The following is a 27,414-nucleotide window of genomic DNA, read 5'->3' as shown; positions in this document are numbered from 1 at the left end:
TAAAAATCAATGACTAGGATTCACAGCCTTTTGGAAATAAAGAAGGGAGTCCGTGAACTTGAAGACAAATCAATAGGCATAATCCAAATATGAAGCATGGAGAGAACAAAGTCAAAAAGAACCAAAAAAGCAACGAGCCCCCGCGCCAGGGGCCTGCAGGGTAACGCCGAGCAGCCAACGCGCACGGAACTGCGTGTCCCGGAGGGGAGGAAAGAGGAAGCATCCGCAGGGGACAATTTTTAGATTCCCAATTTCATACAAAGATTCACTTACTCAGCCAAGCACTGCAGCAAATCCCAAACCACACGCCAGTCCCAGCAAGACCGCCAAACCCCAAGTGGGTCGTGTGGGCAGCCGCAGGGCAAGCCCGGTCCACACGCGGACTGGCGACCAAGGGCGGGGCAGCCCCCCCAGGCCCCCCCCGCCCCCCGGGAGCAGCAGACGCAGGCCAGGGAGCGGCGGCTGCGCTGAAGGCAAGAGCCTCAAGCTGACAACCGTCCTTCAAAAACGAAGGTGACAGAACATGTTCGGACTGATAAAACCCAGAAGGACAGGAGCGCCGCAGACGGGCCTGCAGGTCACCACGTGCAGAGATTCACAAGACAGAAGAGCAACGAAAATGGTAACGTGGTAAAATGACTCCTTTTCCTGCTCTCCCCGCGGAACTTCTACCGCCGCGCCGTGGAGGCACTGACGAGGCAGGCGTCAAACACAGGCGACAGCACAAAGGAGAGCACCAGACGGGAGACAGCGGTGCGGAGCGGCTAGACTGCATGTCCAGGAGGACAAGGACGCGCGCGCCATCGTGCACGACACTGAAGTGCAGAGCCATGGCTACAAAACCACTAGAGGGAAAATTCTGGAATCATAAAAAAATCTGATTTATCTAAAGAAAAGAACAGGAGGGGGATAGAAACAGATGGAAAAAGAAAAAGAAAACAAACAACAGATCTAATCCCAACCGTATCAATAATTAAATAGCTAAGAACTGAACAATCCCGGGAAAGGCCAAGGTTGCCACACAGGATAAAAGAGCAACGTTCCACCGCACGCAGTCTACCAGAGACTCACTTCAGCATAAGCACAAGTGTGAAAGTAAAAGGACAGGACACAAATACAAACAGCAGCAAACTGGTACGGTGGTACTCAGTGTCAGACAAATCAGAGCTCGAAACGCATGAAGTACAAACCGGCAGCACTGAACTGGGAAACAGGTAAACCCACTCTCTTGGTGGAAGACTCGGTAGCAGAACTAGCCGCAGACCCGAGAGCGCGCCCGCTCCCGCCCTCGGCCGGCCACCCTCACAGAGCGTGCGCCCCACACGCGGCAGGCCCGACCACTTCAACAGCGCCCCTTCACCCAGATACAGCACTTACTTGACCATAAATAATGCTGGAATTTCAAAGATTAAAATTGTACAAGTTCTCTGATCATCATGGAACTGAATTAGATAGTAGCAATACAATATTTAGAAAAATCTCGAAATGTTTAGCAATTAAACACTATCCCTTCAAGTAACCCAAGAATCAAAGGAAAACAGGAATGAAAGGGTAACACACTGAAGAATACATATTTAGAGAGAAACTTTAAGCCTTTTAAATCCTTATGTTAGAAAAGAAAGTGTAGGGGCGCCTGGGTGGCTCAGTTGGTTGAGCCTCTGACTTTGGCTCAGGTCAGATCTCACGTTCGTGGGTTCGAGCCCCGCATCAGGCTCTGTGCTGACAGCTAGCTCAGAGCCTGGAGCCTGCTTCCAGTTCTGTGTCTCCTTCTCTCTCTGACCCTCCCCCTCTCATGCTCTGTCTCTCTCTGTATCAAAAATAAATTAAAACATTAAAAAAAAAAAGAAAAGAAAGTGTAAAATCCATGATCTGTTTCAATTTTAAACAGCTAGAAGGGCGGGTGCCTGGGTGGCTTCAGTCGGTTAAGCGTCTTGACTCTTGGTTTCGGCTCATGTCATGATCTCACGGTTTGTGAGTTCTAGCCCCATGTCAGAATCCATGATCTCAACGCAGAGCCTGCTTAGGATTCTCCTTCTCCCTCCCTCTCTGCCCCTCCCCCACTGTGTGTGCGCAGGCTCCCTCTCTCAATAATAAACAAAGGGGGGGCGCCTGGGTGGCTCAGTCACTTACGTGTCCGACTTCAGCTCAGGTCATAATCCCAGATTCATGGGTTCAAGCCCAGCATCAGGCTCTGTGCTGACAGAAATGAGCCCAAAGCTTGCTTTGGATTCTCTCTCTCTCTCTCTCTCTCTCTGCCCCTCCCCCACTCGTGCTCTGTTTCTGTCTCAATAATAAACATACATTAAAAAATTTTTTTAAATAAATAAAATTCAGGAACTCATCTGAAAAGGTCAAATTTCTTATAAAACACAATTGATGAAATAAGAAACAGGACATCTGAGTAGCCTAATTTTTAAAAGGAAAATATACCATGAATTAAGTGTTGTTTATCCTGGGAATGCAAGGTTGGGTAATATTCAAAACATCAATCTATATGCAGTTCACCATAATAGCAGCATAAAAAGAAAACGTGCATTATTAACTCGTTAACACCCATTCGTCATAAAACTCTCAGCAAGTCAAGAGTAAGAAGGAATTAATTCCAACAAAGCCATCTATAAAAACCCTATAGAAAATATTTAATAATAAATAAAGCAAGGATGTCTATTCTCACCAGCAAACGACTTTTTTTTAATGTTTATTTTGAGAGAGCGCGCGCGCACAAGTGGGAAAGCAGAGAGAGAGCGAAACAGAGACTCCCACGCACCTCTGTGCTGACAGAGGCTCAAACCCCCGAACCGAGCGATCACGACCGGAGCGGAAACCAAGAGTCCCACACTTAACTGACCGAGCCCCCAGGGAGCCCACCAGCAAGCAACTTGGCAACAACCTGGCGATAACTCCGCTAGCAGCGGCGTCTACGTGACCTCCTGGGGGATCAATGTGAACAAGGCGCTCGGGCTCCACGGTGAAAGCTACAAACCCGCTCAGTGAAAACCGAACACGCGGAGGAAGCGCGCTCACGACTGCACGACCCCGCATCGTTACGGTCCTTTACGCTCAGCTGCAACCAAAATTCCAGCACTGGTTTTCTAGAAATTGACACGCTGTTCTAAATGTCTGTAGAAATGCAAAGGACCCAGAACAGCCAGAACAATGTTTGGAAAAGAACAAAATTGGAGCGGACTTCCATTACCTGATTCAAGACTTCGAAGAAAACTATGGTTACCAGGACTCCGCGGCAACGGCCTAAGGAAAAGAAACCGATGGAACAAGACAGGTGGGGACCTAGGGCCAGCTGGTCTGCCACAAAGGCGCAGACGCAGCTGGAAAAGCAAGTGTCTCCAACAAGCGGTGCCGGGGCAACCAAACATCAGCGCGGAAAGGAACCAACTTCAAGCCACGCGCCACCGCATACCCCAACACTATTTTACAACGAATTACAAGTTTCAACAAAGCTAAAACCATAAAGTTTCCAGGAAAAGACATTGGAAACTATCTTTGTGCTCCTGAGGCAGGCAAAGCTTTCTTAGCACCCAGGAAGCAGTAAACATAACCAAAAATGCGATATACCATCAGAATTTCCTGCACTCCTCAGAGAAGCCAGGCACTGGGAAGCGCGCAGAGCACGGAAGCCGGCCAAGGACCCGCGGCCAGAAGGAACAGGAAGGACACCCCGATCGTTAAACGCGTGCAAGGAGCCGCCACCACAAAGGTTCCCGACCGGCCAGGTGATCACCGCTCGTTCTCAGGAAATGCAAATTCAAGCCCTAATGAGAGCACTTCACCGTGGGGGGGGGGGGGGCACCACGTGCGGCCAAGGAAGGGGCAGCGAGAACTCGCACAGGCGCAGTGTGGGGACCTGGGGACGCACAGGCGCTCCGGAGGGCGGCCCAGCGGAGTCTCCTGGAGTCAAACACACACGTTCCAGTTCAGCCAGCAACTCCACTCGCGGAAAATGACCCGAGAGAAACGACACCCGATGTCCACAAAGACTTTTACACAAAAGTCCATGGTAGTTTCACTCAGAATACCCCCCAAACTGAAAACAGCCCTGATCCTGCCCGCAGGAAGATGTGCTCTGTGTTTCATATAACGGAAAACTCCATAGTTTTAAAATGAACTAAAATACACGCCTCAACATAAATGAACCTCAAAAAGATCGTGTAGCAACAGCCAGACGCAAGCGAGCACATACGTTGTTACCCCCTTACATGGGCTCCCACGACACGCACCTTACGGTGCAGGGACAGAGGGCGCGGGCAGTGGCGGCCCGGAGGCCGAGCGGGGGCTTCGGACAGACGGCTGTCTTCTCCTGACTGGAGTGTTGGTTACACAGAACCCACAGTTAGCAAACTAAAGCTCTTCCCGCAGACGGCCGGTCTCGTTGCACGTAAATTGAAAGCAGACAGCATCTCCTGGCTCCCAGAACTCTCTCACCTCATCGCTCATCACCACACGTCACGCACCCCCGCGCAAGAGGGGACCCAGAGTCACCGGGGTGTCGTCCGCAAACACGGCAGCGACAGGCACTGACCTTGCAAATCCCTGGGGCAGCTCTCCAAGGCCATAGAGCGGGTAAAGGTACGGACTTTTGCCATATCTTGCCAGAGACTCGCTGTAAAGTTTAATCCTATTAATGGTTTCACAGCATGGTTGATCTAAATAGCTAGAGTTAAGGAAATAAATATTAGAAAATAAATATTCAAAGTGATTTGTCTGAAGTGACTTCATTTCACTACTTAGGTATTTTACCAAAAAGTTTCTATACCCCGAATTTACAGCTGGAACCTTTCATAATATAACATGGTTATCTTTGTTTTGTTAGAATTTCCATTTCGTACAACTGAGAAATTCAGCAACAGTTCCAAAAAAAAAAAAAAACGAATCTAAAATCCAGCAAGCTTACTCATCGGTTCTGTAAAGTGCCAGGGCGTGGCCGGTGAAATCTATGACATCTTGTCCCAAATCAAATTTCTTGTACACCTCCCGCATTGCAGTCTTCATAGGATCGATGCCCTCAAAAGTGCGGGGATCTTTTTCATCAAAGTTGGCAACATACACTAGGAATTTTCTGAAGCGACGTTTTTCAAACAGTCCCATTAAGCCTAAGGAATTTGTCAAAAAGCAAACACTGACATTAGGACACAGAGAAAAAGTGTGAGAGGCAAGTTTAAATGTGCCATGTTCTATGACCTGAGGCTCTTCTAATGCGATGTGCGATTTAAGACACGGGCGTTTACACAACTAGGCCCCTAATTCCACTACACTTTAAAATAAACCGACATAACTACAACATATCAGTTATTAAGTCTTCAATTTTACAATTACAAGTAATTATAACCAGTACACATTCAATCCACACAATTAATATCCAATGGGAGCAAATGTGAGAGATGCCAACTTACTTGAGTACTAGATATACAATATACAAGGGAAAATGTTCAACTATATGATAAATGGGTTAGGAAAAAAAATCTTTTTCCAAAATACTCAGTTTCCAGAATACTATGTGAATATCATTTCAAATACTGCAAACACTGTTTTATTTTCATTCATTCGCTTTCACACTGAGGTTTATTTCCAAAAATTATACTTCTATCAAGACTTTTAAAATATAAAAAGCTACAATATCCAGAACAGTTTTAGGACCATAAATACAAGCTTTGCAATTGCTAACAGGTATAAGATTTGATCACGGTTTTGGAAGACTATTGTTAAAATGTTCGTACTACCCAAAGCAATCTATAAATTCAATGAAATCCCTATCAAAATTTCAGCAGCATTTTTCACAGAACTAGAATACTAAAATTTATACAGAACTACAAAAGACCCCGAACGGCCAAAGCAATCTTAAGAAGAACAAAGCTGATGGTAAATCCCAGATTTCAGGATCGACAACAAAACTACAACAGCATAGTCCTGGCACAAAAAGATAAGAGAGCAGTGGAACGGGACAGAAAGCAAAGAAATAAAGCCACACCTTTATGATGAACGAATCTATGTCAACGGATGCAAGAACATCCAGCAGGGAAAAGACAGCCTAGTCTCTTCGGCAAATGGTGCTGGGAGAACTGGACAGCGACACGCAGGAGAATGAACCTGGACCGCTTCCTTACACCGTGCACACACATAAACTCAAAACGGATTAAAGAGCTAAACATGAGACAGGAGGCCATAAAACTAGAAGAAAACGTAGGCAGAAGTGCTGACACTGGCCACAGCAACAGTTTTCTACACGCTGGACTACACACCAAAATAAGCAGCTTTTGCCCGGGGAAAGCAGCCATCAATGAAACAAAAAGGCAACGTACTGAATAGGAGAGAATATTTGCAAATGATGTATCTGAGAAGGGGCTAACATCCAAAATATATAAAGAACTTCCACAACTCACCCCAAAACAAAGAAGATATTCTGATAAAAAATGGGCAGAAAACCTGAATAGATCTTTTCCCATAAAGGACTGACAGATGGCAAACACACACAAGAGAACGTGCTCAACACCAGTAACCGTCAGGGACACGCAAAGCAAAACTGCAGGGAGATCTTGCCATCTGCAACAACACGGACGGGTCTAGAGAGTGCGTGATGCTGCGTGAAGTCAGAGAAAGACAAACACCCGACGATCCCCCTCAGAGGTGGAATATGAAACACAGCATACATGACTGAACAAGCTGACAGAAAAGCAGAAACTGAGCCACAAACACAGAAAGCTGACAGCTGTCCGGGGCGGAGGGACGGGAGGCTGAGCAGCGTGTGTGAACGCGATGGGACACGCAGGCTGGCGCTGGGGGCCGGACACGTCCCGGCGACCAGCGGGCCGGCGCAGGGAAGACAGCGCTGCGCGGTGACAGGTGGCGGCTGCGCGGCGCAGCCTGTGGAGTCACTGTACACGCCTACACAACACTGGGTGACAGCTATGCTCCAGTTAGAACAGAATCTGACCACAGAACATTTGTAGAAGTGAGGGAGTGGAATTCGTGCCAGAAGAACGCTCCTGAAGCCCCGACCTCCGCACAGAACCTACCAGAACCTACCACCGCCGGGCGCCGCGCCCCACCTCCAAGGCGGGGCTGGGTCCGCAGCAGACACGCCCACTGTCTCGGCTCCGCGACAGTAAAGGTGGTCTGCTGACGTCACAGGTGCTCTACAAAGGGTGGCCTGGGTGGCCCAGTCCAGCTCAGGTCGGGATCCCAGGGTTGTGGGATGGAGCCCCCGGGGCAGGTTCCATGCTGAGGCAGAGCCTGCTTAAGATTCTCTCTTCCCCACCCCCGTCCTCTCCCTCTCTCTCTAAAAAATTTTTTTACATAAATTACTCTACGCAGTGGCTCACCACAGTTAAGAGTGAGAATAAAGATTTAACATTTTAACAGGAGAAACCTAACGGAGGACCAGCAGGAGGGGAAGAGGGAAAGAGAGTTGGGGAGAGAGAGGGACGCAAAATCTGAGACTGTTGAATACTGAGAACGAACTGAGGGCTGAAGCGGGAGGGGGAGGCGGGAAAGAGGTGGTGACAGAGGAGGGCACTTGTGGGGAAGAGCACTGGGTGTTGTATGGAAACCAATTTGACAATAAACTACTTAAAAAAATGAAGAAAAAAAAATTAACAATTTTTTTAACATTTATTCATATTTGAGAAACAGATCATGAGCAGGGGAGGGGCAGAGAGAGAGGGAGACAGAATCTGAAGCAGCTCCAGGCTCTGAGCTGTCAGCACAGAGCCCGACACGGGGCTCAAACCCACAAACTGTGAGGTCATGACCAGAGCTGAAGTCAGATGCTTAACCAACTGAACCACCCAGGTGCCCCTAAATAAAGATTTAAATGAAGACTGAAGATTTTGCCAGACACCTTTCAAAGCCATTCATGAAAACCTCCCAAAACATTTCTGAATATGTATGTTCAACATCAGTTTAGAGGCCAAAGGTGCTTGTCACTGATTTGGTCAACATACTGCTTGGATGAACAGGTACTTACTGGAAACCTGAGGTTGCAGGTTCCATCATGAGCTGCCCCGAGAACCGGGTGCCGCCCCAGCCCCAAAAGAAGCCAACGCAAACGCAGGCGGCATTAACTGTGACGCACGCCTAGAGAAGCAGGAGCGTCAGGGACACGGAGCGAGCAGGCCGCACCTGGTACTTTGCCCAGTCTGGCCGCCACTACTCACACACAATAATCTTGACAAATCCGAATTTCCAAAGAAAAGTGGCAAACAGTGGCATATTATAAGAGAAAAAACTGGATGGAAAAAAAAAGGACTAGACTATATGATATTTGTTAAAGTGTCTTTTAAAAATCTGTATTTTTATACTATATAAAATAGAGGTTAAGAGTGCAGGGTTCTGGAGCGTCTGGGTGGCTCAGTCAGTTAAGCCTGCGACTTCAGCTCAGGTCATGATCTCACAGTTCCTGGGTTCGAGCCCCGTGTCAGGCTCTGTGCTGACAGCTCAGAGCCTGGGGCCTGCTTCCGCTTCTGTGTCTCCCTCTCTCTCTGCCCCTCTCTGCTCATGCTATGTCTCTGTCTCAAAAATAAATAAAACGTTAAAAAAAAAAAAAGAGTGCAGGGTTCCAGAATCAGACAAACCTGGCCTCAAAAAAGTTCTATCAGTCATGAGCTCTGCTACCTCCGGCCTGTCTCTCACACCTGCACCCCTGTAAAGGGGAGCTTTTCCATCTGAAAGACGGAGACAACAGCACCCACATCCCAGAGCGACAGCAAAGGGCTGGAGAAAGTCAGCAACACCTATGAGGTACTCAGGACACGCGTGCCCGTACAAATGCCCAAACACGTTAGCTATTATAAACATAAAATAATTGTTCTTATTTCTCCTCCTACTGAACTTCCCCACTTCTACAACTTTCCTTACGCCATTCATTTTGCCTAGAATTTTCTTTTAAACGTTTATTTTCGAGAGGAAGTGAGCATGTGCTAGCAGGGAGGGTGGGGGGCAGGGCAGACTCTGCACTGACAGCAGAGAACCTGATGCGGGGCTCAAACTCAGGAACCGTGAGATCATGAGCTGAGCCGAAGTCAGACATTTAAATGACTGAGCCTCCTGGGCGCCCCTGCCTAGTATTTTCCTGCCTGCCATTTTAACATCAGGATCCTACTAATAGAAAAACAGTTGCTGAAAAAGTAGATACCCAGTAAAAATTCATAAAACTGTATGCAAAAACAGTGGGATTTATTTATACCTCAATAAACCTAATCATAAAAATATATAAGCATATTTGCTTATTTTTGGAAAAAGAAATGTAAGAAGGATAAGCCAGAGGGGCACCTGGGTGGTACAGTCAGTTAAGCAGCCGACTCTTGGTTTCCGCTCAGCTGTGGTCCGAGTCAGGAGAGCAAGTCCCTGGATGGGCTGCACCCCAGCAGCACGGATCCTGCCTAGGATTTGCCCCCCACCTCTGGCCCTCCCCTACTCATTCCCGTTCACTCTCTCCTCTCTCTCTCTCTCTCTCTCTCTCAAAAAAAAAAAGAATGGGGCATCTGGGCAGCTCAGTCGGTTGAGCATCTGACTTTTGGTTTCAGCTTGGGTGATGACCTCACACTTCTTGAGTTCAAGCCCCGCACTGCGCTCTGCACGACAGTGTGGAGCCTGCTTAGGATTCTTTCTCCCACTCTGTCTCCCCTGCTCTCTGTCTCTCAAAATACATAATAAACAAAAAAAATTATAATCAAGGTAGACGGCATGGAGTAGAAAAGAATAAGAACAAGACTCTATAATCTTTTGATAGAATTTTGACTTTCAAGTCATAGAAATGTTATATATATTTGAAAAAATTAAGTCAGAAAGGGAAAAACAGAACTGCCAGAAGGTACGTCCTTCCATCTGTGTTCAATGAAGGAGGGAACTAAAGCGATTAACATACGTTAGAGCTCACAGAGAGGATAAAGATTTAGAACACAGACTTCTTTTAAAAGATTCTCTTCAAACTGTTGAACTCTTATTTCTATGAAAACCCATTATTTGGATAAAGCTAACACGGTCATAAAAAATTTCTAAGCCGTGAGGACGCCACCAGCCCCCTCACTGTCAGGAGCCACCCCCCACCCCCCCCCCCCCCCCCCCCCCCCCCCCCCCCCCCCCCCCCCCCCCCCCCCCCCCCCCCCCCCCCCCCCCCCCCCCCCCCCCCCCCCCCCCCCCGCCAAACGACCGCCCTAACTCTGCCACACATCCAGCTCAGTGCTATCCTGTACTTTGTGGCCACAGTGCCTTTTGACATTTTATGCCCAACATTCTCCCCAAGAGCAAGAAGGAAATAAATAAAGTGATAGAAGCTGCCAAAGTAATTCAAACTGCGTTTTTAGGTGAGGAAACTGTCCCACAACATCACTGAGAACAGACTCACATCTCCTGCTCTCCCGGTCCAGACCTGCCCGCTCCCCCCTCCCCTCCAGCAATGGCCGCACAGAACTCCCCCCACACAGAGCTCTTACAGTGGTGTCTGCTGTTATTTAAAAGAGGCAGGAATAGAAAATATTAACCGAGAATCTTTCACTGAGCCGAGAGGAAATAATTTTGGGCAAAGAATAAAATCTACTCCATATTCACCAGAAATTCCTAAAAAGATTTCAGAGAATGGCAAGGGCACTACTCAGGAGATCAGTTTCGCCAGAACGAAAGTTTTCTTCTCCGGCAGGTTGGACAGCAGGGCGCAGGTGGTCGCTCAGCGCCGCGATGGAAGTACGCAGGCTGCAGACTCCTCTCGCCTCCACCCTAACCCCGCTGCTGACCCGCAGGCCCGGGCGCCGAGCGTCTAGCGCCGAGCCCGGGCGCAGGAAACGGGCAGCACCGCGCCGGCTGTCCGCAGCGACCGGGACCGGCGGGAAGCAAGCACGGGACGCGACAGGCCACGAGCTCCACGCGCCGCAGTCGCTTCACGCCTCTGCGAGCTCCCAAGGCAGGGCGGTGACTGCCCCCACGGTGTCGGGCACTTACCGGACGCCCAACAGACACTGCCGACCGCACGAGGGAGTGGACGGCTGTCGGAACAGGGGACGTTACATCCGATCTGGAAGATTCCCTCCCACTGTAAATAAAACCTCATTATTCTGAGCAAGTAAAGTAAAATTACTTACTAGACGCCAGGGCTTCTGCTTCGGTGGAAGGAACCTTGTAGATTTTTCCTCCCTTATAGACAAAGCTCCCTTCAGTCACTTTGAAATCCAGATAGCGGGTGACCTCTGTATAAAGCAGCATCTTCACCAGCTGACCTAAAAAAGTCCCACAGTTCCAACTGTAACTTCAGTCTTACTGCCTTCAAAAACTAGCAGGAATCAATACATTTACTGTTGGCTTTTACGAACTGCTTCCTAATTTTCTCTTAACAGTGTCCAACAACTTCTGCCAAAAGACGTCTCCAACGCCACATCCCACATGGGACGATCAGCCCGCATGCCTGCTGCTTGGCATATTTACAACTATCTTTTTTAATGTTACAACTTCAAGATTAATGACTTTATCAATGAGCTTTTGTAAAATCTGTATTAATAATTATTAGAGGTATGTATGAAGTTTAGAATTATAGTACTATTGCAAATGGGTCTGAGTTTCCTTAAATTTTTATTATGTTTTAAAGAGAAGCAACTAATAGGCAAAATTTTTCAAGAATTTGTGCTATTCAGTTTGTATTATTCAATTTATACTAAGATGGACATTAATTTCAGATAAAGAATAAACCAGGTATACAATCTGAACTATTACCTGTCCAGAAACAAAAGACATTTTGGTATACTAAAATAGCAAACTTCTTTGAGAAATGAAATAATTTTAAAGCTCATCTGAAAGGATAAAAACACCAGGACAATCAAGAGAATAGCTGAAAACAAAAAATAGTTTCAACTTTATGCAGCCATGTGTTAAAGTAAATTGTAGTGTTATATTAATTAATCCACAAATTAGCTGGGGGGGGAAGACCCACATCTAACAACCTAACATATCATAAAAGTTCAAATAAAAGTGGAAAAGACAAACGGTACCGAGTGACGAGTGACGCCTGAATAACCATTGTAAGGAATGTTTTTTAATGTTTGTTTTTGAGAGAGAGAGAGAGAGAGAGAGACAGAGCACAAGCAGGGGAGGGGCAGAGAGAGAGGGAGACACAGAATCGGAAGCAGGCTCCAGGCTCTGAGCTGTCAGCACAGAGCCTGATGCGGGGCTCGAACCCACGACCTGTGAGATCATGACCTGAGCCGAAGTTGGATGTTTAACTGACTGAGCCCCCCAGGCGCCCCAAATAATTATTTTAAAAACTAAATCTCAACACCTAGGTCTCAAACAGGGTAAGAAAGGGGATGCCTGGCTGGCTCAGTCAGCAGGACAGGAGACTCCTGATCTCAGGGTCATAATCTGTGCCCCATTTCGGGTGTAGAGAAAGTAAAGATGCTTAGTCTCAAACAGGATAATAGATCAATTAACTTCTAAAATAGGTGAATTTACTTATACAGTGAAAAAATAAAACCTATAAAGCCATGAATAGCAAATATTAGTATTTTTATAACCTTGAGGTAAAGAGAAAAATTTTAAGCATACCCTTCCAAATCAAAAATAATAAAAAGATCAACCTATATAACTACACGAAAATTAAAAGCTTATCTATGAAACAAAACTATGACACAATTATGTATAAAGCCAATGACAAACTGGAAGAGATACCCTCAACATTCATTAAAAGAGTATTCAATAGCTTTGATAAAGAGCTTTTTCATACCAATAAGGAAATATTTTAAAACCTCTCAACAAAAATGTAGAAAGCATAAGGCTGCCCAATTCACTAAAGACTATGAAAGCCGGGGAGCCTGGGCAGCTCACTCTAAGGTTAAGATCCTGACTCTTGGTCTTGGCTCAGGTCATGATCTCATGACTTGCGGGATCGAGTCCCATGTCAGGCTCCACACTGACAGTATGGAGCCTGCTTGGGATATTCTTTCCCTCTCTCTGCCCCTGCCCCATGGTGTGCGTGCACTCTCTCTTTCAAAAATAAACTTTAAAAAATATATGTGAAAGCCAATAAACATCTAGAAATCATTTCACGCTCAAGCATACTTTTTTTTTTTAAGTTGTTTATGTTTTTTGGGTTTATTTATTTATTTTGAGAGACAGGGACAGCGTGAGCACAGGAGGGTCAGAGAGAGAGGGAGATAGAGAATCTGAATTAGGCTCCAGGCTCTAAGCTAGCTCAGCACAGAGCCCAAAGCGGGGCTCGAACACACGAACCGTGAGATTGTGACCTGAGCAGAACGAAGCCAGCCGCTCAACCGACTGAGCCACCCAGGCGCCCCAAACAGATACTTGTTAAAATCCATTATTTTGCCTTTGGTATGACAAAGCGACAAAAATTAAAATGAATAATATTCAGGACTGATACAGATCCTAGGAAAGGGGCACGCACCCTCAGTCCTCTGGTGAGAGTCACGTTGGGCAACAGAAAATAAAAGCCTTATAAAAATCAGTGCCTTGGAGCGTCTGGGGGGCTCAGTCGGCTAAGCCTCTGACTTCGGCTCAGGTCATGATCTCATGCTCGTGGGTTCCAGCCCCACGTTGGGCTCTGCGCTGACAGCTCAGACCCCGGAGCCTGCTTGGGATTCTGTGTCTCCCTCTCTGACCCTCCCCCTCTCATGCTCTGTCTCTCTCGGTCTCAAAAATAAATAAAACATTTAAAAAAAAATTTTTTTTTTAAATTCACTGCCTTGATCCCGAGAGTACACTTCTAGGGCTGTACAGTGAGGTTCAACACACATAAACACACACATTGGCAAGTCACACACCAAAAACCTCACCATCATTCTACATGGTGAGATTCCAGTTATATAAATTTTATTTCCTTTATTTGTGTTTTCTAATTTTAACAAAATAATTTTACTTACATAATTTAAAAAGTACTTACAATTTATTTCAAAAGAATTTCAAGTAGGTAACTCTAAATTTGAGAGAAAATTCAAAAATCTTTCCATTCAAAGAAACTATAGGGGAGCCTGGCTGGCTCAGTCAAGGGAGTGTGTGACTTTTTTTTTTAATTTTTTAATGTTTATTCATTTTTGAAAGATAGAGAGATACAGAGCATGAGCAGGGGAGGGGCAGAGAGAGGGAGACATAGAATCCAAAGCAGGCCCCAGGCTCCAAGCCGTCAGCTCAGAGCCCCACGTGGGACTCGACCCACAAGCCACAAGATCATGACCTGAGCCAAAACTGGACGCTTAACCAAATGAGCCACCCAGGCGCCCCTGAATGTGACTCTTAATCTTAGGGTTGTGGGTTCAAGCCATACGCTGGGGTAGAGATTACTAAAAACAAAAAAAACACTTAAAAAGAATGAAAGGGAAAAACTGTAGAATATAAATTCAAAACCAAAAAGTAAATAAAACAAAACGACAAAAAGGGAAATGGGGCGGCTCATCCTCTCATACACGGAGCACACACAGACTTCTCACCAACACCCTGGTTTTTTGATGTCAGCTCAGAAAAAGGCACTAATACAGCAATCTTACTCTAACTGAAAATATGAGAAAATATGTGAAAAAATAGTTTTAAAAGCCTCCAAACTAGCAAACAGCCCTGCTGCTGAAGGCCCAGGTCTCTAAGCCCGTCACCGAAGCCCGAGAGAAGGGGCTGCGGCACATCCTGAGTCGGCGCCTCCAGAGCCCCCTCCGCTCTCACTCCGCGAGCCTCTAGTGGACCTTGTGAAACTCCCCACACTGCTGCCAGTCACCAAAATCTACTGCCACACACCTGGAATTATGCTCTCTGTCAAAAGATAGTTTCTACTTTGAAACCAGATTCAATGTCATAAATTTCAGTTAGAATTCTTTACCATTGGCCATAAGGAACTTGGGAATTAAGTCGACATTCCAGTCTCTTCCTCTCCCCATTGATGCTGGTGGTGCTCCTGGGATTTTAAATCTCTTGTACAACTAAAACCAAAACAAAAATTACCCATAATGTAACATAATTTTCATTATGCTATACAACTACTCAGCGTAACAAGGGCATGTCAGATACAATTTTTAGAGAAGTTCCAGTACACGTCTACGTTAAATACATCACTAAACTAATGAACGCTGAAGTAAATATTACAGAGTAGTATTTCTTACTAGCAGAAAAGCAAGAATACAAAACAAATTGTCAATGACACGTATATCTGCACATGTATTTCTAGAAATCTTTTTTTCTATTTTTAAAAAAATATTTTTGAGAGAGTGTACACGTGAGAAGGGGAGGGGCAAAGAAAGAGGGAGAGAGAGGATCTGAACGGGGTCTGGCCTCAGACTCACAAACCCTAAGACTGGATTACCCAGGTGCTCTTGTAGAATCATTTAAAGTCATTCTCTCCTGAATTAAAAAAGCTAACAAAAGGCTTACTTTTTTAAATGTTTATTTTTGAGGCAGCGAGAGAGAGCACATGCACGCACACAAGTAGGGGAGGGACAGAGAGAGAGAGAGAGAGAAAGAGCACGCGAGCGGGCTAACACAGGGCGCAACTCCACAAACCGTGAGATCATGACCTGAGCTGAAGTTGGACACCCAACTGACTAAGCCACCCAGGCGCCCAAAAAGGCTTACCTTTGCTTCCGTAAGAAGTTAAAACTAAATTCTGGATTCTTCAAATCAAAAAAGACAATTAAAGTTAGTTCCAGTTAATTTATAACTTACATAAGTGAGTTGAGTAGGAGCTCTAGATAAGAAGCAGCTTTCAAGGGTGCCCAAGTGGCTTGGTCAGTTAACTGTCCAACTTCAGCTCAGGTCACAATCTCAAGGTTCATGGATTCAAGCCCTGCATCGGGCTCTGTGCAGACAGCTCAGAGCCGAAAGCCTGCTTGGGATTCTGCATCTCCCTCTCTCTCTGCCCCTCCCCTGCTCATACTCTCTCTTTTCAAAAATAAACATTATGTAAATATTTTTTAAAAAGCAGCTTTCAAAAAACTATCAGTAGAACTCCCCTATAACCCAGCAATAGCACTGCTAGGGACTTCCCCAAGGGATACAGAAGTGCTGATGCATAGGAGCACATGTACCCCAATGTTCATAGCAGCACTGTCAACAATAGCCAAATCGTGGAAAGAGCCTAAATGTCCATCACCTGATGAGTGGATCAAGAAGATGTGGTTTATCTACACAATGGAGTACTACATGGCAATGAAAAAGAATGAAATTTGGCCATTTGTAGGAAAGTGAATGGACCTTGAGGGTGTCATGCTAAGCGAAATAAGTCAGGCGGAAAAGGACAGATACCATGTGTTTGCACTCATAGGTCTAACAGGAGAACAGGAGAAACCTAATGGAGGACCAGGGGGAGGGGAAGGGGAAGAGAGTTGGGGAGAGAGAGGGAGGCAAAACCTGAGAGACTACTGAATACTGAAAACGAACGGAGGGTGGGAGGGGGAGGGGGAGGGGGAAAAAGAGGTGGTGGTGATGGAGGAGGGCACTTGTGGGGAAGAGCACTGGATGTTGTATGGAAACCAATTTGACAATAAACTTTTTTTTTTTAATTTAAAAAATTTTAAAAAGCAGCTTTCAGTCTAAAATTTGGGAATATTCAATTTGAACTTACAAATTTTATTGTTAATGTGGAAGTGAATAAGCAAAGCTGGTATGCATTTACTAATAAAAATCCCCAGGTCCTTGAGTATTCACTGGGGGGGAGAGACAGCTTGCTCATCGTATTGAAGATTACTAATCGTATGGAGTGTGGAAGGAATGATGCCAACATATCACTCTACAGATTATTTACAATGAAGAGATCTGGTGGCCGTCACCTTAACTAGGGCCAAGCTTAGCATCATGAATAGTGGGGAAATCTAGACAGTCTGTGCCTCCTGACAGGATGCAACATGAAGTACACAGCAACACTTTCATATTATAAGGTAGCTTGAACTTTCCAAAAGGAAAAAAAAAGTGGGGAGATTTTTGTAGATTAAGAGAATAAAGGGAAGCAACATCAAAGGCAATGTTTAAACTGGTTTAAGAAAAAAGTGGGGGGGGGGATGCCTGGGTGGCTCAGTCAGTTAAGAATCTGACTTAGGCTCAGATCACAGTTTCATGGTTTGCGACTTTGAGCCCCAAGTCAGACTCTGCACGGAGTGTGCAGAGCTTTCTTTGAATTCTCGGTCTCCCTTTCTCTGCCTCTCCTCCACTCATTCACACACACGCACTCTCTCTCAAAATTAAACATTAAAAAAACAAAACAAACCAAAAACCATTACCATACACAATATAAGACATTCTTAGCTTCAGTGGGAAATTTGAGTATGAATGGGTTATTACTATTAATTTCTTAAATGTGATAACGAATGATACCATGATGACATAAGAGAATGTTGTTCTTAACTAGTGAATGCAGAATGATTCAGGTCAAGTATCATGATGTCTATTTCTTTTAAGGATTCAAACCAGTAACAAAAAAAGACAAAGCAAATATTGTAAAATGTCAGCTGCTAAATCCAGATGGAAGGTCGATCCATTGCTATTATTCTTTCAACTTTTCTGTAGGCCTGAATACGGAAGAACTTTTTGATAAAAACGAGTCTATCTTATCAGTCACGGTGACATCTGTAAAATACGGTACGGCTCATATCCACGCCTGTGGATGAACAAACCTCATACAAAAAAAGTTAGTAAAACACACTTTTTTCGTATGCTTTAAATATTGCTATTTGTTTTATTATGAAAAGCAGCAAAAAAAAGAAGAGTGGATTAAAACACATAGGTGCAAATGGAAGAACAATGAAATGAGTATCTACTTTTAAAACCCCCAGATTAAGAAATAAAACATGGGGGCGCCTGGGTGGCTCAGTCGGTTGGGCCTCCAACTTCGGCTCAGGTCAGATCTCACGATCGTGGGTTCGAGCCCCGCGTTGGGTTCTGTGCTGACAGCCAGCTCAGAGCCTGGAGCCTGCTTCCAGTTCTGTGTCTCCCTCTCTCTCTGCCCCTCCCCCTCTCATGCTCTGTCTCTTTCTGTATCAAAAATAAATAAAACATCAAAAATAAAATTTTAAATAAAAAAGAAATAAAACATGAGCCGGTGATCAGGGCCCCGCGGACCCCTCCACTCCAGCACGCCGCTTTCCGTCCCCCCGGAGGCGTCTGCGTGGAACGCCCTTCGGAAACGCCTCTTCTGCCCGTGCTCCACACCCTGGGAAGCAGGGCAGTAGAGCAGAAGGAACTAAAGCTCCGGGGTCTTATAACCCAGGGTCCCAGCCCATCTCTGAGGCTGTAACAACACAGACCATTTTGTCACCTGACAACTGGGGATAAAAATACCTCTTCGAGGAACCAGAAGACATAAAAACCAAGTGGAAGACACCGCACCGTGTTGGGCACGTACAGATGTCCGTCACAAGTCTGTACCTACAGGTCAAGAGAGAACAGACGACTGCTCCGGAGGCCAGGAAGGTCACAACTAAAACTTCTACTAGCCCTCAACTAGCAGCCCCTTTCGGAAAAATAGGTTACAAATAATCCACTTAATAAAACACAATCAAACCTACCTATAAGGAATGAAGTTGAGATTCACAAGTAGAAGATTGAAAGAATGAAAGGCACGAGTAATGTAATACTTACATCTTCCAGAGGTGTTATAGATGCACTTTCTCCTCCATAATACGGGTTTCTATCCATGTGCAGAACTTTCTTTCCGTTCACTGACATTATTCCTGACAGGATGCATTCCTACAGGGAAAGAATAAGTGGCTTCAAAAGAAGGAAAGCATTACAACATGTTTCAAACAGGTACTTTTTTTTAAAGCCCCTCATTAAACATTCTTTCAGTAATGAATACTTAGTATATATAATATATGACTTAAGGACAAAGCCCTAAAGTGATCAGGGTTCAAAGTGTGGTCTGTGCACCCCCATGAGCCTCAGTTAAAACTACTTTCGTAACACTAAGACATTATTCGCTGTTTTCCACTGCGGTGGCATTAGCACCGATGGTGCCAGACCAGCAGTGGATAAAACAAATTAGGGCACTAGCTCCACTCTGCACTAGCCATATTCTTCACCACCAGGCACTCAGGCTGGTTTACTTAAAAACATCCTTGATGAAGCATTAATATTACCTTTGTTAGAAAAAAAAATTACCTTTGTTAAATATACATCCTTGAATGCCCACCACTTTGATATTCTGTGTGACAAAACAGGAAGTCTACATAAAGCAACCCTGGCTCAAGAAAAACCATTTGTGCAACTGATCTGTAAGCTGAACTAGCCACTTTATTGTTCACGGATCATCTCTTTTATCTTTATTTTGAGAGAGCACAAGTGCAAGTGGGGGAGGGGCAGAGAGCGAGAGAAAAGAGAATCCCAAGCAGGCGCCACACTATCAGTGCAGAGCCCAACATGGAACTCGATCTCACAAACCATGAGATCATGACCTGAGCAGACATCAAGAGTTGGATGCTTAACAGACTGAGCCCCACAGGCACCCTTCATGGATCATCATTTATATTTGAAAGAACTGAACAAGGAACTATTACTCAGACCTAGCTATGTGTCAGATGTGGTTTAAGATTTCATACTACAAATATTTAAAAAAAAACTGTCACTAATATTTTGGTATAAATCAAAGAATATCCACAACAATGTAAAAGGCTATGAAAATACTCCTTCCTCCCTGTTCCAACTACACATCTGCAGGAAGCTTGATTTTCTTCATATACTTCGGATGAGGAGTATCTCACACAAGTCTTAGCCACCGAAGCAGGAGAAAATTCACCTATCTTTCAAGCCAGACATTCTGCACATTAAAGGGATGTGCAGAAAATGTAAAACAATGATAGTCTTCTCACGATGTTTTTGTTTTGAAAGAAAAACTGTTGTTCGTGTTAACACAAATGGGTTTATCATTAAGTGAATTATTCTTTTTAATTTCTGTGTTGATTCCTAATGATAAATATTGATGGACACAACCCCTACAAACAAAACTCCTCAGGGTCTTCAATTTTTCAGTGTAAAAGGATCCCAAAGCCAAAGAGTTTGAGAACCAGAGCCTTAAAGGAAGCCTCCAGGAAGACCATTAATAAGTGGGAATAAATGAGTAGGTATAAGGGACTACTCTCAGGAAAAAGGTAAATAAAGGTAAATAAAGCATGAATATACTAAGATATATCAAGATGGAGGGGGAAAAGGAAAAAAATCAAGAAAGAATATGACTACTGAATTAATGCGAAGAAAAACAGAGATGGGCTACACATTCACTCAAAACCTGTCCCACGGTTTTGGTGATCGGGCTTCATCTTTTAAAAAGAAAATGGAAATTCTATGGATCATCATGAATCCTCGGGCTTTCAAATTTACCCCAAAGACATAGCAGAGAGCAATCTTACTCCCCTGGAAGTCTGACTTGGATACCTTTATTTTAAAAATTCGTAAGTATTTCAAACTGTACTCCATAATAGAGCTTTTCATTTTAGTATTTTTGAAAGGTTTTAAGCTTTTATCAGGTTCAGATTTTACTCTAGGAGGTGTCTCATTTATTTAGGTCAAGAACCAGAACACTGTGTATGAGTGCTCCAGAAGGTCACTTCACGCCCTATGCCAGGCCTAACCACATCCCCGCCCCCTTCATGATTTCTGAGAGCAAAGATTTGTTCTGGGTTTTGAACTCAGAATAAATGGAATGATGCAGTATATCTTTTTTCTATATACCTGTTATTCAACATTATGTTTACAAGATTCACCCATGTTTTGTGTGTTCTTGAAATTCACTTATTCTCACTGCTACAGAGCAAAGGTTCCCAAAACACAGGAGTTAAATCCAGCCTGCACACATTCTCATATTTACTGGTAAACACCCATTCCAATTCATGGGCATCATCCACGGCCGTTTTCACTGTCCCACAGTAGAACCGTGGTGGTCACAGAGACTGCACAGCCTGACTAACCTGAAATATTTGCTATCTGGACCTTTACAGAAGGTCTGCCTAACGCTGCAAGCAGTGGATGGACCTCAACGTGTGCTTCCCAGTTAGCATCACCTGTGAAGGGGGGAGACCCATAAACTCTGAGCAGGTCCTCAGACTTCCCTTTGCACCCACATCCCCTGCAGGGCTTATTAAAACAGACTGTAGGGCCTCCATCCCCAGAACTGGGTTGGGGCTGAGAGTGTGCCTTTCTCACCAGTTGCCAGGTGATATTAATGAGGCTGGTCCAGGACCAATTTCAAGAACCATCATGAAAGCATCGCTGCTCCAACTTTAACAAAGGTGAGAATCAACTGGGGACGACGCTAGATGGGGGTGCCTGGCTGGTAGAGCATGGAACGCTAGACGACAGGGTCACGTGAGCGCGAGCCCCAAGCTGGGCTTAGAGCCTAGTCAACAAAACAAAACTGAGGAGCATGCTAAACTGCAGAATTTGCTGCGGCGTCTCAGGAGTGAGGCCTAACCTTCTGCATTTCCACTAAGCCTTCAGATGTTGCTGAAGCAGTTGATTCAAGGACCAGGTTGGGTAACAAAACTGTAGAAGCTTTAGTTGATGCGCATCTGAACAGTTCCAGTTTCTGTCTATTATAAGTAAGGCTGTCTACATATTCTCAATGTGTTTTTATTACGCATTTGTTGGATTCATATCCAGGAAAGCACACCTGTGGTCAACGTCAGCAGATACTCCCAACCAGCTTTCCGGAGGGACTGTGCCAATTTATACTTTTGTCAGCAGTATATGGAAGTTCCTGTTGTTTCAAATCCTTGCCCAACACTGTGTCTTTTTAATTTTAGCCCTTCTAGTTAGGATGTGGTTTAATTTGCATTTCCTGACAACTAACGAGGCTGAGTACTTTTTAATAGTTTACTGATAATTAGTATCTTCTTTTGATAAATACCTATTCAAATTATTTGCCCTTTTTAAAAAATGGGCTGTCTTTTTCTTACTGATATATAAAAGTTGCTTTTATATTCTGGATAAAAGTGCTTTAATGGGTATATATTGCAAACATCTTCTTCCATTCTGTGGCTTGCCTTTTGAATTTAACGATGTCTTGATAAAGAGAACTGAAGATATTTTACAACTAAAAAAAAAAAAATCAACCCTAATATTATCAAAAGCAACTCATTTGTTCAAAACAGAAAATCCAAATAAGCAGTAACATATATGGCTCAACATATTACATGAAAGTAAAATAAAATTTACTATCTCAAAAACAGGTTGGGGGATAAATAAAGAAAGCGAAATAATCCCATTTCCAGCCAACAAAGGCAGACTTCAGAGTTAAATTTTGGAAGCAAAAACACAGCAAGCAAATCTGAGTGTTGTGTATGTTTTATATATATCTCTTCATACTCCCCTGCAAATCACCATCCGCTCACTGGACCATGCATGGCTCTAAAGCAAGCACTCACGGTGGAGGCCTAAAATAAAAGCCTCGGTAATTTAAAGATTCACTGAAGTCCAAAGAGCTGATAATAACTACCTTTAAAGGCATCACTTGGAACAAATAAGATAGAAACTAATTAAATCTGATCTACAGATTCTTCTAAGCCCATCTATAAAAGATTGCTTTAACACTGCTAAAGAATAAAAAACATACTTTAAATTTTGCTTTAAAACACGGGATGAACTCATTAATTCAATAATTTAACTGATAAAATGTATCAATCATTTCTGGGCATTAAGGTGTACATTAATGATCCTACAATTTTAATATCTTACAAAATTAACAACTCGAAATTAAAATCCGGTACTACTACCTGTCTGATGAATACAGAATAACAAGCAAAGCACATTAAAGCCAAAGAAAATACTCTAAATGAATTTCCTTTTGTTGCACTAAAAGCCTGGTGCACCCATCATATATGTCAACAATACTAATAAATTTTACTAACCAACATACTAGTTTTAAATCTAACAGACGACAGTACTCTATATTTAATTTCAAACTTACCCACAAATGACCTGAGCAGGGCAAGAATACAAACTCACATCTAGAATAACTGCAATTAGAAAACCATCTTCAGAATCCAAGTTCTTTATGACAATGGCATCTGCCACTCATCTGGCATTTCATGTTCTCCTTCATAAAGAGAGGTGACCAGATCAAACGGCTTAAAGTTCACCTGCAGCAGAGTTCTAGTCTGTGTAGATGTGTGGGGGTGGGGGAAGGCCCGTATCAATGGTACTAAAGTTCCCTTCCCTTCAGTACCTTGCACGTAACGCTAAAGTTGCAATAATCAGAGTAACTTATCTGGACAGCAGCTAAACACATTAAGGCGAAACACCTCTTCTGTACTGAAGTGGCCTGCGTGGTGTTCCTATGTATGAACTGTGATCAACCTACACAGTGTTTCCAAGGTCAGTAGTACTAAATACAGAGGATCCTGGGGTCTTGGAAAGGGTAAAGCCCAACCCTTTCCTACTTAGAGAACAAGCTTCGAAGAGAATAGGGCCAGAGTACATTAATATTCTGAGAGATCCTCCAAGTGACCAAACTGAGCACTGACCAAAACTCCAAACCCTACTGAATTTTAAAGTTGTTACAAGTAAAAACAAAACAACAAAAAACACCAAACAGAAAGTAAATGCACAGAAAACTATGATTAGGAAAACATGTACCTAAAAACTGATACTACAGAAAAGTGCCTTTTGAAAGCTACTTACCTAGAAGTATGAGGAAAATGTATTAACTTTAACATTTTTAAATCAGTTAATCTCAACGATATAGTTCTTACAGCAATAACACACCAACAATAACTGTTTTCAGCCGAATGTTCCTTTAAATGTCCCTTGAATGCATCTCAATAAGTGCTGTCAGAAGATAACTTTTTTTGAACTTTGGCTCTAATTATGTTTCCTGCTCAAAATCCTCTCCCACTGCCTAAAAAGATAAAGTTCAAACTTCTTAGCCTACTACATTCAACATTCTTAGCCACAGCCTTCTTTCCAGCCCGGTTTCCCAATCCGCCTCTTCATACCTTCTGTTGAGGCAAAATAAACTCCCGATTCCTTCTCTGCATCCTGTTCTTAACACCAACCTATCCGGCTCACTCTGCCTAGAAAACGGTTCCTGCGGCTCAGAGCCCGCCAGCACTCTAACACCCAGCCTCCACGCCGCCTCCTTTACGAAGGGTTTCCCGATCCCCGGCCTGAACTCCCACCTGGGCAGCTGTATTCCAGCACTCCGTACTTTCTCACGTGAACTCTGTAGTTACCCTCCGGTACGAGAGGCTAACTGTTTACGGACAAGTGCGCTAACCTTTTTGTTGCCTGTAACTGATCACAACAGTCACAATTTAAATAACTAAAACTGGGGAAGCCATTACTCCAGTAAGAGTCTTTAATCAGGCACAAGGAGAAGGAAGACAGCCGTGATTGTTGATCATCATCTATGTGAGCCAAAATATTTACCCAGTGGTTTTTCAAGCCAAATATCTACTACCTCTAGATGCTGAAATGTGTCTGGTTTTATTTCTGTCCCATTGGGCCAGCATGCTTAAAATACAGACTGCAAGACATTTACACCTTTCAAAAGTAAGACATTTGTACACATTGGCCCTATGACTGCTACTGCAGTGAAAAGCCCTCTGTCTACAAAACTCTAACATAAGCAATGGGATTTCAAGGAGCAAATCTAAGAGGCAACTTAAGATTTTTAAATCAGATATAAAAACTCCTGCCTTAAATCACAAAATTTTAATAAAGCAGGAAGGGAAATTACATCTGGGATGTAAAATAATTTCTAAACATAGAATACTGAGAATCCTGGTTGTAAGAGTACATTGTTCTATTCCTGACCCCTTACCAGAACTATCAGGTAGAACAAAACCACACAGGTACCTCCGGGAACCACAAACAGCTGTGGAACTAGTTACCCTTTTATATACTATTTTTTAGAAAATTCATAAATTTACTGCCAAACCCAAAGTCCATTGGAAGCAGCATCTTAGGCGGTCAGATGCGATCCATACACACTGCAGTCAAAGAAAAGTCAGAGTCTCCAGCCTAACAGCAAAGTAAGGGAGGAGGAAGAAAATGGAAAGCAGACTGAAGAACTAACTCGCTCACAAAGGCGAGCGGTCTGGGGCCCATTTTATCAGGAGGCCAAAGCTTCCCAGGTGCCTCAATGGCACCGTCATGCCATGGCACAACACAAGAATTCTCACAGCGTGAAATCTCAGTTACCATGTAAATCACGTTCCTTAGTTTGCTAAAGAAGCTGTGATGTCATTTGGAAAGGCTTTTATCAGAGAGTTGTGGTTCTTTAAAGGGATAATCCTCAAATCCTTAAAAAATTCAGTTATATAGACTATTCCGGTTCTCCTAGACAGAGAATGATTTTGTTTTAAGTCACATTTTATGTCTTATTAAAGTTACCACCTACATTTGGAGATCACTAGGACCTTCATTTCAAAAGGAACAACTGATACAAAACACTGCAAACACTAGGCAACAAATTCCTACACTTTCTTTAAAAGTAACAAGTTCAGGGGCGCTTGGGTGGCGACTAAGGTTCAGGTGGTGATGTCACAGTCTGTGGGTTTGCGCCCCCCACGTCAAGCTCTGTGCTGACAGCTCAAAGCCTGGCGCCTGCTTCAGATTCTGTATCTCCCCCTCTCTCTCTGCCTATCCCCCACTCATGCTGTTTCTGTCTCAATAATAAACAAACATTAAAAAATTGTTTTTAATAAAAAATAAAAGTAACAAGTTCAGAGCACTACAAGTACTTGACACTGGTACCCATAATTGATAGTGCATGCCTGTTTTTAGCTTCTTAAACCTCAGGCACTAAATATTTATACGCCAAAAACTGAGACCAAAATAAGTGGTACGTTCACTCCAAATACTTGGTCAAGTGTGATTTCAGGGTTTTTAACCTTGGTAGTCTCATTTCACTTTGGGCAGCCCTTGTGTCACTAGAAACGAGGACACAAGCCTTGCCATTATCAAATCATCCTGTCACCACCGCTCCTATAGATGAACGTGGATGCTCTGATTTGGGAGAATTCGAAAAAGAACATCTGAGAAAACAATCTAAGAAGGATCCCAGGGATTAAAGCTATCCCAGCTGTAAGTGAAGGCAGAAGTCGATCTGATTTCTAGTTAAGTATCAATCTACCACTCACCAAAAAGATCACAATCAACCCAAATGAATACTTAAATAAAACGCATCATCTTAACTCGGTAGTGAACCCAGTACGTTAACCCAGGGCTATCTTTGACACAAGCGGGTGCTTCCAAACCAGGCGAGTTGAAACCTGCAAGACCGATCTGCACTCGTTTGTCCACGTCCAACTGACCTACTCAAGAGCCAATCGAAAAGACCAGCAAGAACCGCAGGAAAGCAGAACGGGCTCCGACAACAGGCTGGCAGCAATGGCATCCGTCCCAATGGGCAAAACCCTCCACAAGCGACAAGGCTCAGCTTAGAATCCCAATCACACACTTTAAAAAATACTAGCTGACGGAAAACAGCCGCACAGCTTGGACACTTTAAAATCAGACACTTTATAAAATTATTAATTGAAAAAAATTAACAGCAAGTGGGCCTGTTCACTGAAGTATCCAACGGCCAGCCAACTCATCACCTAGAAAGAAACTCAACCGTATCCCCCGCACTCAGAACGACTGGCTGGTTTACTAGGTAAGGGGGCTCCTCCATCTGGTGCTGCCGCTCGGCCCATCACGCGGCGGTCTCTGGACAGGTCAGCGCAGAGAACGCGGCCTCGACGGCAATCAATCCATCAGCAACCCGTTTCCTCGGGGAGAGCCCCCGGAAGGAGACAATGGAGGCACAGAACAGGCCAAACAAAAGGAAAAGACGGCAAAGGTCAGCTGGGAAAGCATTGGATAGACAAGTTTTGAGAAAACTCATTTCCAATTCTAAGACGCTCAAAAAGCGGGCTGAGAGGGTCGCTGGAAGGAACGCATAATGCTTCTCGTTTGAAACGGGCGCGGGGATGAAAGGCCAATTTTCTCCCCAAATCTAAGTTCACTGAGCTGTATCAAGCACAAAACGGTGATTATCCGATGATTTGTCACAAAATCTGCCCGGCTCCGGCAGCCGAAGGCGACGAGTGGCAGTGGCTGAAGTCTGAGTAGGAAACGCCAAGACGGTGGCCTCCACCCTCCCCCACTCAGCCTGGTGCCCTTCCGTTTCCAATCGGGAGAGGCCGTCCACCCACAAAGGCGGTGGAGTACCCACGCCCCAATCGGGCTTTTTTCCCGGCAAAGCGAAAAACTGGCCTTATCCACCTGGACCGGGTTTTCCGTCTCCCAGCCTCTCGACCCACGTTTACGACCCACTGCGGCCGCGAGCACGAGCAGCTGGGCACTGCCGCAGGCCCGGACGCCTGGGGACGCGCCCGTCGCCTCCCCCCCTAACGCCCTGCAGAGCACGGCTCCCAACGACGACCCCAGACCGGGTCCGCAAGGGCGGCGTGGGAGGCGCAGGCCCCGCTCGGAGGCCGGCCCGGGGCCGGG

At 44.5% G+C, this 27,414-nt stretch overlaps 1 protein-coding gene and 1 long non-coding RNA gene across 3 annotated transcripts in view; one reads left to right on the top strand and one right to left on the bottom strand.

Annotated features, from left to right (window-relative positions):
- GDI2 (GDP dissociation inhibitor 2) overlaps positions 1-27,414 on the bottom strand; it is a 33,140-nt gene that overhangs the window by 5,292 nt on the left and 434 nt on the right. For both annotated transcript variants that reach the window (XM_029953683.1, XM_029953684.1), the window contains exons 2-6: positions 18,565-18,672; positions 14,819-14,918; positions 11,088-11,222; positions 4,910-5,108; positions 4,538-4,669 (exon numbers count right to left, since the gene is read on the bottom strand). In XM_029953683.1, coding sequence (XP_029809543.1) covers positions 4,538-4,669; positions 4,910-5,108; positions 11,088-11,222; positions 14,819-14,918; positions 18,565-18,672 — 674 coding nt within the window. The remainder of the gene's footprint in view (positions 1-4,537; positions 4,670-4,909; positions 5,109-11,087; positions 11,223-14,818; positions 14,919-18,564; positions 18,673-27,414) is intronic.
- Positions 6,890-11,359, top strand: LOC115303777. Its single transcript, XR_003914235.1, has 3 exons — positions 6,890-7,143; positions 10,649-11,040; positions 11,340-11,359. It is a non-coding gene; the product is annotated as an uncharacterized LOC115303777 (long non-coding RNA).

This window comes from Suricata suricatta, chromosome 10 (assembly GCF_006229205.1).
Source record: "Suricata suricatta isolate VVHF042 chromosome 10, meerkat_22Aug2017_6uvM2_HiC, whole genome shotgun sequence".
Classification (NCBI taxonomy): domain Eukaryota; kingdom Metazoa; phylum Chordata; class Mammalia; order Carnivora; family Herpestidae; genus Suricata; species Suricata suricatta.
Note: the sequence above shows the minus strand (reverse complement) of the source record. Positions and strands in the feature narration are given on the sequence as shown.